Here is a 12,500-nt window from a genome sequence, read left to right on the forward strand (position 1 = left end):
CACAACCACTTATAAAACTTTACTCATAAATGTGTAAACGAATTCCTTATCCAATCAACAATGAACTTGTGCCGACTTACAAATAACACCACTAACTCTTAAACGATAGTTTGACCCTCTAACAAATTCTTTTGTGCCCGAATTTATCAATATTTATCGTGATGACGATTTGCCGTATCGTAGAAGGAACCTCAAAATATAAAAAATACACCTTAAATTGTTTTTACTTGGGTTCTACCAGCACCCGAAAGGAGATAGATGCAATATTCGAAATATGGCGTCACAAAGGTTCTATATAGAACTATCACAACATCAGCTGGCACAAAGTGGCGATAGAGCCGATGATTTAGTTATGCGTTCTTGAGCTGCGGCGCACGGATAAAACAACTGCACGGTTTAACGGAGTTGGGAGGAACAGAGTAGGGAGGTGGGAGAAATGGTCCCAAAATAAAATCGGGAGGAGGGAGAAATAGGGGGAAAAGTATCCATAGGCTTAACAGCGACGTAAGCAGTGATATTGACGATTTGGATGAATGCGCGACAGTATGACGAAGCATATATTTCAACCCACGAAAACAGTATCGTTAAAAAGTGATCAAGCAAGGTGATCATAAATATGCTCATTCCGTGACATAAATTCACATTAGCGTGCACCTTGTTCGTTTTTTTCCTTTTGCTTCTTTAGTCACTTCCGGTTGTTGTGTAACTCGAGCTTGTGACTCTTCCTCGCGTGAAGATAACTCTTGTTGTTTCTTCATTAAGACCTTTTTGCTCCGCCATTTCTGTTCAGCCTTCCGCAAATCCTCTTCTAAGCTTGTGTCACTGTCCGAACTTAGAAAACAAATCATGGGCTCTAAATCCTGTGCTGCATTTATCGGCTCAACCTGAAATACTTCTTTTCTTTTCTTTCGCACATCCTCTTCTCGGAAATCGTAGGGGCTGACAGACGACGTAAAAAGTTCGGGCTCGGAATAATATGTTTTCATCGGCTTAACCAGAGATACTTTTTTTCGTTCAGTGACCCCCCGCCGTCTAAGGGAAAATCTCCTGTGACTTCTGGAACGTTTAATATCACGAGGGGTGTCTCTTCTGTAGTTACTCAGGCTGATCTTATATCTGGATTCAATCAACAATTGTGAAATGTCAGAAAATCCATAGAGAGTGCAAAGATGAAGAGGATTATCTCCCAACTGGTCTTTGATATACGTATCCGCCTTGTTTTCAAGCAATAGCTTGACGAGAGGTACGTCCTTTTGGGTGACTGCTTTATGAAGAGGGGTTTCTCCCTTTTCGTCTTGAATATTCACATCTGCCTTGTTTTCAAGCAATAGCGTGAATGCTTCATGAAAAGGGCTTGTTCCCGACCAGCCTCGATTTTTCACATCCACCTTGTTTTCAAGCAATAGCTTGACAAGAGGTACGTCCTTTTGGGTAACTGCTTCATGGAGAGGGGTTGCTCCAAACCGGTCTCGAATATCCACAGTCGCCTTGTTTTCAAGCAATAGCTTGACGAGAGGTACGTCCTTTTGGGTGACTGCTTTATGAAGAGGGGTTTCTCCCTTTTCGTCTTGAATATTCACATCTGCCTTGTTTTCAAGCAATAGCTTGACGAGAGGTACGTCCTTTTGCGTGACTGCTTCATGAAGAGAGCTTGTTCCCGACCAGCCTCGAATATTCACATCTGCCTTGTTTTCAAGCAATAGCTTGACGAGAGGTACGTCCTTTCGCGTGACTGCTTCATGAAGAGAGCTTTCTCCCCACCGGTCTTGAATATTCACATCCGCCTTGTTTTCAAGCAATAGCTTGACGAGAGGTACGTCCTTTTGGGTGACTGCTTTATGAAGAGGGGTTTTTCCCTTTTCGTCTTGAATATTCACATCCGCCTTGTTTTCAAGCAATAGCTTGACGAGAGGTACGTCCTTTTGGGTGACTGCTTTATGAAGAGGGGTTTTTCCCTTTTCGTCTTGAATATTCACATCCGCCTTGTTTTCAAGTAATAGCTTGACGAGAGGTACGTCCTTTTGGGTGACTGCTTTATGAAGAGGGGTTTTTCCCTTTTCGCCTTGAATATTCACATCCGCCTTGTTTTCAAGCAATAGCTTGACGAGAGGAACGTCCTTTTGGGTGACTGCTTTATGAAGAGGGGTTTCTCCCTTTTCGTCTTGAATATTCACATCTGCCTTGTTTTCAAGCAATAGCTTGACGAGAGGTACGTCCTTTTGGGTGACTGCTTTATGAAGAGGGAATTCTTCGTTTTCGCCTTGAATATCCACAAACGCCATGTTTTCAAGCAATAGGTTGAGGAGAGGTACGTCCATTTCGGTGACTGCTTTATGAAGAGGGGTTTTTCCCTTTTCGTCTTGAATATTCACATCCGCCTTGTTTTCAAGCAATAGCTTGACGAGAGGTACGTCCTTTTGGGTGACTGCTTTATGAAGAGGGGTTTTTCCCTTTTCGTCTTGAATATTCACATCCGCCTTGTTTTCAAGCAATAGCTTGACGAGAGGTACGTCCTTTCGCGTGACTGCTTCATGAAGAGAGCTTTCTCCCCACCTGTCTTGAATATTCACATCCGCCTTGTTTTCAAGCAATAGCTTGACGAGAGGTACGTCCTTTTGGGTGACTGCCTTATGAAGAGGTGCTACTCCATCATTGTCCTGAATATTCACATCAGCTCCATGCTCCAAAAGCAATCTAGCCACCATGTAATTATTGCCAGAAGCTGCAAAAAGCAAAGGTCCCCCTTTACCTGGGGATGTTTGGGCATTTACGTCTGCCCCAAGATCAATCAGGGTCTTTATTAACACACCAGAGGACATTGGACTTGCCAACAGCAATGGTGTGATCTTGCTCTTTGCAGCGACATTGACATCAATACCATCATTCAAAACGAGCTCAATAACCTTTTCTACATCGCCGCTCATTGCGCATGAGTGCAGCTCGCTTAGTGTTTCGTCAATCGCAACCAATCTTTGCCACAGTTTTTCAATATCAGCATGACCTGGTTTTCTGCAATCAAGGGCTGATAGAATATCAACTGCTGATTTGCCGCAGAAAATGGACGCCTTATTACTTATTGTTTCAGATTTCATCTCTTCCACAAAGTTCTCTAGATAGGTACTTGCTTTATAAACAATGCCATAGTCTCCTTGTAAGACAGCTGCCTGTAGTAGATTAAGCCCTGAATGGCTGTCCGTACGTAAGAAAGCCCTTTTTGTAACTGTCCTGAGACTGAGCTGCAACAAAACGTGTCAAATATCAATTCACTTCGTAAAGACTGCATTACCCCACGGGATAACGAGGCCAATGGAAGCCTTTCCTTTGGATAAGACTTTTTGAAAAAAGCCCCCCTCTTCTTCCTTTGGGAGATTCATGCATCTCAGTTGACCATCTCTATTTCAGTTAGAAAACTCTTTCCTTCAGGAACATACGGAAGCCACGAAAGGAACAAGGGCACCCAACGAGCAAATTAAGCCAAAAGCCTTTCAGAGACATGTCTAGGCTCCTTGTAATGTATAAAGACTGTCTACAGAGATGTTTTTATCACCTAGAAAAATTTGATCTCTTCGGATATCTTAGCTGAAAATTGAAGTGTCCGAAATTTTTAGGGAATGGTACATGTATCTTCATTTCAGAAATTGCTAGCTTGAACGTTGAGGAACGTTATCTTCTAGTAACTTCTAATCAAAACATTTTCTCATCCGAAACTACAAGGTGATATTTTTAAATTACAAAAATTTCAAAAATTTGCCTTAAGAAAACTAAAGGGACTAATTTTCCTTGGTTGCGAATCTTTTAGGTGCTGTTTTAGTAAAGAAATCTGTAGCTGTCTGGCAACGTAGAACCGAAATTCTTAGAACAGTTTGGCTCTCCCGAACACATATTTAACCGAAGATTATCGTTGGGTGCCCCTGAAGGGAAATCTCAGTTTGGTTTTCGAAATTAAGAGAATTTCCGACTGAAATTGTGGGAATGTATGCTAACTCCTAGAGACACTGAAGACTCGCTGAGCTCCATATTTTAAATCCACATTTAATGCTTAGTTCGTAAAAACGTCCGCAATACAGTTCCACGATGGTCCTTTGCTAATTTTCGTAAAATTGTACTCAATGTTGTGTTTTTTATCGTAAAATTGGATTTGATCCCTTGACGTCGCAATAGAATTGGCCAGCAAGTTCCTGCGCGATTCTGACTTTACTACAAACCGTTTCTAGTAAAGTCCGACAACAACATTGACAACAACACGAACAAACTAACAAATGTCAACCTTGCGTGACTGCGTGAGGAGCATCGTGGAACTATGATTGCGTTATTGTTTTTTACAAAGGAAACATTGCAATACGATTTTAAAGTGTGGAGCTCAGCGAGTCTTCACAGTCTCTGGCAGTTGGCGTATCTTCCATAAACTCCAATTTCAGCAATTTAGGAAATTCTCTTAATTTCGAAAAACAAACTCCGGTTTTAGGAAAGACAAAGTCAGATGCTCGCAATAACCAACATTAGGGACCTTAAGCAAGGACGACGACGACGGCTACGAGAACGTTGTCTAAAAATATCATTTCCCTTTACCATAATAATTTTGCGATTACTGCAAGTCATTCGGCTTGGAAAGAGTGAGTACACATTCCAAGAATAAACTTGATGAGAACGGTCTGGATATTGAGAGAGAAAATTGAAAATTCATCGTCAGGTGCTCTCGTCTTCCACATGACTTCAAATTTGATCATTTCACGTCGTTGTCAAGACGAGAACGGCAAAGCCGGAAATGTATCAAAATGTAAAACGCACCTGCAGGGCGTGCAGAACAGTACTATTGTTTTTGCTAATTAAACCTATTGTTTTGTGGCGTTCTCGTAGCCGTCGGTGTCGTCCTTGCTTAAGGTCCCGATTGACTTTAAAACACAAAAACACAAAGTCCGATCTAGAAAAAAAACTAAGATGTCCCTCAAGAGCTCTCATACCTTTCGTGGGTTCCTTAAATTTTTTGACTAATTTCCACCATACATGAAGGACAGGAAAAAATGAAGCAAAAAAATAAAATTGGGAAAAAAAGACGCCCCGACCCTGACCCCGGCCCCCTGTTCTGGCTACTACCTAAGTTTTGCGTGCGCTGTATTTAAATTTCAGGGGGAAAAGTCACGCTATTTTAGTCAAACTTCAGAACACTAAAACACGTCTTTACATCAATGAAGACCAAAAAATAACGCTTTCCTTTTGTTGCCAATAGCAATTTAAGTGCACTGAAGCTACTCGTTGTTGTCTGCTGCCATGGATGGAAGTGAATTGAACCCTGAAAAAACTGGCAAGTTTTTTCAAGTTTGGAGTCGGTGTCTTCATAAAGTTGCCAAAAATTAAATACGAATAGCTCTTTGTGCAATACATATATTTCATATCATGTCAGTGGGTTGTCGGGAATGTTGTATGTGTGATGTAAACCATTAAATTAGATTTTTACCAAAAAAACAGCAAATTTAGCATGAGAGTGCCTCTTTGAGTCTCATTTGCGCAAGCCACCTTAGTTATCGAGTTCTTCAGTTGTTTTGACTCATTCAAGCTGACAAGTTGCTAACCCGTGTACAGCAATACAATAAGGCCTTTGCAGCTGCGATCACGTGGTTAAAAAATGCCATACTGGAGAGGAAATTGCACGCAGGAACATCTAAAACAAAGCAACTTAATTTTAATTTACTTTGTTTTAGATGTTGGCTTTTGTACCATGTGATCGCCAGCTGCAAAGGGCCCATTTGCTAACCAGAAGCGTAGATTTGTGAACTGTTTGCCTAAGACGGACGCAGTCATAGAGCTAAGTGTGTAGACAATTTTACTGAGTCGTTTCTTGTAATTTTTCTATTGATTTCTACATCAGTAAGGCCGAGCATTGACGGACCTTTAACTTTACATTTTAGCTCGAATTTGTTGTAATTTATTAAAATACGATTCTGATCTTCTTATATGGCGTTCTTGCTGAACGGAATGTTCCTTCCAGTTCTAGGGTGCAATGGACAGCTAATGTACTGTGTTAAGGTTGGACTGTTGTAAATGTACTCATCTCAGCTTTCGAACTTTCAAAAGTTTATTTTTACTAACTTAAGGCTTTTCTGTTGATTAAAATGCACCTAAACTCAAATATCTTTCGTTCCTTATATGAATCTCCCATTTTATCTTAATTTAAAATTCAATCTGATTTCGTCGCTCTTTTATTTCATTTATAGTCGTAAGTTAGGAAGGGAGCTCATAGTAATAAGCCCCTATGGTTTCTTTCCTCGCCAGGAAAAAAACTCTTTTATTTTGTGTAATAAATGTTACTTCAGATCCTTTAACTTTATACATATGTGCAATGTATTTAAAAATGATACTTCTGACAGTTGTAGCCTGCGAAATTGGCAGAAATAGATATTTTGCTGGCACGGACCAGAGGACTGGGTCCGGTTGTCTGGTGGGGATTATGAGTATTTCGTCGTTACGAGTAGTGAACCGTTAGGGATTTGAATCAGTCTAGGTTCAGCTTCCTTCGCCAACTTTTTTTGTTAACTTTTCCCCTTAGCCTCCATAGTGTAGTGGCACTTGCATAGGGTTTGGAGAATACGTTCCCTCATTCCCGCAGGGTTTTGGGTTTTCGTATCGGGCAGGTGACCAGTGTACCTTTCCTGTAAAAAGTTTTTAAATGGTCTGGATAGCACAAGTGTTACTAACATTTTAAAAAAGACAACCATACTTTTGAATTTACGGAACATGTCTCGATGTTTTAAACATCCTCTTCAGCCATAATGAGTGTAACATTAACATTTTTTCCAGATAACTCGTTTATATATATAACTATCAATACAATGATTCTTTGTAGATTAAATGTTCGTTACAAGTAGGTAAAATTCAAACCAACCAACAATATTATAGAGAAGTCCAGGGCTTGAAATTGCGACTCACTGGTCGCCAATGCGACCAAAAATTGAGTGCTGGCGAATCATGTTTTGTCTGATAACCCAGGATAAACAGTAAACAACTTTTGTATTTGAATCCTTATATGATAAAATGGTTCGGAACTGGTAGCTAGAATACGACTCACCTTTCTTTCGTCATTAAAATAATGTATAAATACTACAAGAAAATCGGTTTTTCACATTGTTAATTAATAGCACAAATGTACTTCGATACTTCGATCACCGCGTTTACTTGGCTCCATATTGTTTCAGCAGCTTCATGGAATCGTGGGCGCACTTAAACACCGTATGCCTCTTGCCGGTTACGTGAATTTTGCGTCCGGAAGACGAAGATTCAGCAAGAAGGTTAATTGAAAATTTAAATCCATCGTCAGTTGTGAATGCTGAAAACGTAGATTTAGCCATATTACCGAAGGACCTCCTCGGAATTAGCTTGATATTGATAATATATTGATAATGAACCTGGACATCGCATAATGAGTTTGAAATTTGCATGGAACCTTCAAAAAGACACCTGTACCCTTAACGTAAAGTGGGTTAGAGAACTTGTCCCCTCTGTTAGAAAGCGAACACCTGTAAAATTGACTGCACAAGGTGATTAATAAATGCATGGAGATAAATATCGGTAGAAAAGTACGTTAAGAAACCAAGTTCAATTCCTCTGATTCCAGAGGCTACTGAAACCGTATACGAGCCGCTCCTTTTTTTATCTCGGTCGGAGACTGGTACGAGCATTGTGATTGTGTGGGGGCCTAGGCCAGGAAAGCGAAGTTGCTTGCCTCGCAAGCAACTCCGTTTTGAAGAGATGAAAAGCAAGGATAAAGGAGCCATGTTTGCCTTGCTATGGAAAACACGGACTGTGCTTCGCTCCATTTCAAATAACCTTAAAGAACACCATCACCAAACTAAAGACAAAGCCGAAAACAACAATGGCTTTAGAGATCTTTCCTCGTGCTGGTTTTTTTTTTGTGCTATGTAATAATTATAACTTTCCTTGCATGCAAAGTTGGCGACCAAAATTTATGATCTTCATTAGTCGCCAGCTAGCACCTGAGCAAAAAAGTTAATTTCAAGCCCTGAGAACACAACTGATATAACAGTAAAAGTTTAAAAGTGTAATGCTAAACTGACATGATCAACTTGCTTGTTGAGTTCGGGTCTCAACCGCTTAATATGGAAACTCTACTTGATTTTGAGTTGATAGAAAGAAGTAGCATTATCAATAGTTTCAATAATTATCAATAACTATCAATAATTTCAGCGACAAGTTTCTAGTTTCCTATAATGTCACTAGCCTTTTTACAAATATCCCTTTACCTGAGGCGATCGATTTAGCTGTCAACGCCATAATTGAGTAAACTTCATCTTAAATAACTCTTCAATTTTGCTACTAGCCACACGCATTTTTTATTCAATGGTTCTAAGGTAAGGTAACATTATTTAAAGTCGCAAACGTAGGGAGAGGTTGCCCAATCTCCCGAGCCAATGGCTCATGTTAAAAACACACGACTAATTACAATACCATAACTAATTACTATTTACATATAAAAAATAAAAATTCTAGAAGAATCCAGAACTGTATTAAAAGATAATTTAAAAAGAAACTAGTACAAATATTAAGATAAGAGAATAGCTAATGTATACAGCTCATACACTGGCACCCTGCAAATTCAACACCGTTCAGACGAGAACGAAATTGAGCCAAAGTGGTCGAAGATTTTGTTATGGCTGGTAATTGATTCCACATGTGGGCAATCTGATACAGAAATGAGTTGTGCATAACGAGGCTGTTATATGATGGCTGTACAACATTTAGGCCATCACCTCGTAAATTATAATTAGTTATCCTAGGTGTAAAAAACTGAGAAATGTAATTTGGGCCGTTACGTCTAAAACACTTAAAAAATAAAATGAGCGATTGCACGATGCGTCTTTGTTCAAGCGTGCCCATAGCGGCCGTAGCTAAGCATAGATCATAGGTAGCTGAGTTACCCAGATTAAGTAAAGACTTAATCGCATAGTGGTTGGCTCGTTCGGTGGTATTCTTCAAAGATTTAGATATTCCTAGCAGTAGCGGGCTACAATATTCAATATGCGGTAACACGTAGGCTTTGTACAGAGAGAACATAGTATTTGATGGAACTAAGCGCTTAATCCTACGTAGAGCAGCTATCATAGCGTATGCTTTTTTCAGTATGATCGTAACATGGGGCTTAAAAGACAAGTCGCGGTCCAATGTTACACCTAAAATTTTGAGAGTCGGTTCAATTACGATGGACAAGTCATTGACTAAAAAGTTGTAAGTATACTGAGAACTACCTAGTGTCATTGATTGAGTCTTAGTGGCGTTAACTTGAAGATAGTTCGCTGAGAACCAAATGGTTAATTTCTTTGTCTTGATTCAAGATGGATTCTAGTATAGCAGGACACTCGTGAGAGACCTATTGCGTCGTGTCATCGGCATAAAGACGTATGGAGGAAAACCCATCTGAGTAATTAACATCATTCACAAAAATATTGAAGAGAAGAGGGCCAAAGAAGGCTCCCTTGCGGCACTCCACAGCGAATGGGGAGCCAGTCAGACACGTTCCCATTGCATTTAACTCTTTGAAGACGGCCTGATAGATACGACTGAGTCAGTTTTAATGCAGAGTCTTGAACGCCATAGGCTTTCAGTTTCGCTTGTAACAAGTTATGGCAAATCGAGTCAAATGCCTTCGATAGGTCAATAGCAACCACTCTCACATCTTTTTTCTTGTCAAGAGCATGGCGCCAATCATCAGTTAGTTTAAGTAAGGCGGAACAGCATGAATGTCCGCGTAGGAAGCCATACATGTTATCAGAAAAGATTGGAGTGAATGCGCTATATAGCTGATCATATTTAATTGTTATTCTCTCAAACACCTTCGGTATCACTGATATGACACTAACAGGACGATAATTTGATTTGGATGTTTTGTCATCTTTCTTGTAGACAGGAGTAACGTTACTGAGTTTCCATTGATAAGGCCACTCGCCGACGCCAATACAATGATTAAAAAGCTTTGTCAGAGGTGCAGTAATGACGGGGGTAGCTATTTTAAGCAGCTTAGATGGTATACCGTCAGGACCAGTTGATTTCCTTACGTTCAGATTAGAGAGAATATCAGAAACATGGGCTTCGCTGACTGGATGAAAATGAAAATTAAGCTTAGGAGCAATCGCGTTTATATTAACAACACTGATGTGACTGGAAAGTCGTCAACGGACAAGGTCAAGACTGACTCGTCAACAGTAGGAGATACGAAGTACTCATTCAGAACCGCGCTGGATCAGGAGCAATTGCGCCGTTATCAAGCAAACAAATTTGACTTGAATTGTCACTGGGCTTGTTATTTGGTAAAAGCGGCCTCAGTTTTCTCCAGAATAAACCAGTCGAGCCTCTAGAAGAAACAGACACAGCTTCGGAGCAGAAATCTTTAACAGCCTGTCTTTTCAGTGCTATGACCTTGTTTCGCTGTAAAAGGTAATTGTTCCAATTTTCACGATCAAATAGATGGAGTGGCAATCGGTTCACCTTTAGCCCCTGTATTAGCCAATTTCTTCATGGGTCATTATGAAAGGCTTTGGTTGGAAAAATACTCTGGTACCCAAGTATTATATTATCGTAGATACGTAGATGACATTATTTGTTGTTTTCAAAATTCTCATGATGCAGATATGTTTTCACAATACCTTAACAAATGCCATCCCAACATCAAGTTTACAATGGAAACAGAAACAGATGGCAAATTACCTTTTTTAGATGTATTATTATCCAAGCAGAGATCAAGTAACAATGAATGTGCAACATTTTTAGTCCAAAGGATTTCATTCCGGATTCTCTCAAATCACGCGTTGTACATAAATTTACTTGTGCAGGCTGTGGTGCTCGTTACTTTGGTGAAACCAACACGCCTTTTTGAACACGTGTAAATGAGCACCTTTTCCAGGATGAAAATTCTCATATTTTCAAGCATCTTACTTTTTCCAAAAATTGTCAGGATAATTGTGATATTTCTTGCTTCAAAATCATTGATAATGCTACTTCTTTTCTATCAACTCAAAATCAAGGAGAGTTTCCATATTGAGTGGTTGAAACCCGAACTCAACAAACAAGTTGATCATGTCAGTTTAGCATTATACTTTTAAACTTTTACCGTTATCTCAGTTGTGTTGTCTATAATATTGTTGGTTCGTTTGAATTTTACCTACTCGTAACGAACATTTAATCTACAAAGAACCATTGTATTGATAGTTATATATATAAACGAATTATCCTGTAAAAATTTTAATGTTAAACTAACTATGGCTGAAGATGATGTTTGAAACATCGAAACATGTTCCGTAAATTTAAAAGTGCGGTTGTATTCTTTTCAAAATATTAATAAGTTTTTAGTAGATCAATACCATCAAGTATGCTAACATATTTTTATGTGGGGGCGGAGTTTGTGTGCACCTGGCAAACAAAATTAACCCGGCTTGTGGCGCTTGCTGTCCTACATGCCCAAGTATCTACACACTTGGGTTGTGATCGAGTTAGTTGTGTTGTGTGTCTGATTGGGTAGTGAAGTCAAAATTTGTCTTTTCTTTCTTTCTTTTTTTTTTCTAGCAAATAAATAAATGAAATGAATGAAAATGAAAATGTCAGCATTGTTACCCAGAATTTCGCTTTGTTCTATACCGTACAAGCCACGTAAACCTGGCAGAACTAGCAGTAATTGGAACTCATGACCGTCACAGATGTGAGAGGCTTGGGTCTATTCTTGATTTTACGTCACAAACTGCTTTGCATTCCTGTTGCACTGCAAAGCAGTTTGTGATGTAAAATCGTGAATAGACCCATGTCTCTCACATCACGGTCGTGGGTCCAAATTACGGCTAGTTTTGATAACTTCGCGCATCTTGTCCGGCAGATGAGAAGCAAAATTTTGACGAAAGAATGGTAAAACATGTTTGCTTTTTGCGGCAAAACATTTTTTACATGTAGGTGCAATTTAAGGTTAGTTTATCTTGTAATCACCTCTCGCCCCCAGAGGTTGGTGCGCCTTAGCTTTGTACGTTATTTAGACAGCATTAAACACTCAGGCTTTCAGCTCGAGCTGGACACTCATTCCTGTGTACGAGTTGTAAATATAGATAGGAAACGTCTCTTACATCTAATACGCCCTACACTGACAATAAAGCCGGACGATAAAAATGCTCCAGTAGAATAGGCAAAGCACATTTATGGAATTTAGCGCACTAAATTTAGTGAGGTTCACTTGGCATTGCTTGCCCTACACCACCCCACCCCCACCCCCCTAAAAAAACCACAACAACAAAGGTCAAGAGATTAAATTAATTCCTTGCAAAATTAACGTTATTTTCTTATTGCCTAAAGCATTTCTCGCAAGTTGGACAAATTTTAAATAACTTACTGGTTGCTGAAGACTTGGTTTTGCACCATGGTCCAGGAGCAGCTGAATTATGGACTGATGATTGTGGCGTTCAGCTTTCTGCAGAGGAGTGAACTGGAACTAAAGAAGAGAAAGAGAAGTTAGA

General features: G+C 39.6%; 1 protein-coding gene across 1 annotated transcript in view; it reads right to left on the reverse strand.

Moving 5' to 3' along the window:
- Positions 1 to 12,500, reverse strand: part of LOC138037373 (putative ankyrin repeat protein RF_0381) — a 13,524-nt gene that overhangs the window by 642 nt on the left and 382 nt on the right. The window contains exons 2-3 of the mRNA XM_068883310.1: positions 12,377 to 12,475; positions 1 to 3,236 (exon numbers count right to left, since the gene is read on the reverse strand). The exon at positions 1 to 3,236 is cut by the window's left edge and continues 642 nt beyond it. Coding sequence (XP_068739411.1) covers positions 639 to 3,092 — 2,454 coding nt within the window. The 5' untranslated portion in view covers positions 3,093 to 3,236; positions 12,377 to 12,475 and the 3' untranslated portion in view covers positions 1 to 638. The remainder of the gene's footprint in view (positions 3,237 to 12,376; positions 12,476 to 12,500) is intronic.

This window comes from Montipora capricornis, chromosome 1, assembly GCF_036669925.1.
Source record: "Montipora capricornis isolate CH-2021 chromosome 1, ASM3666992v2, whole genome shotgun sequence".
In the NCBI taxonomy this organism is placed as follows: Eukaryota; Metazoa; Cnidaria; class Anthozoa; order Scleractinia; family Acroporidae; genus Montipora; species Montipora capricornis.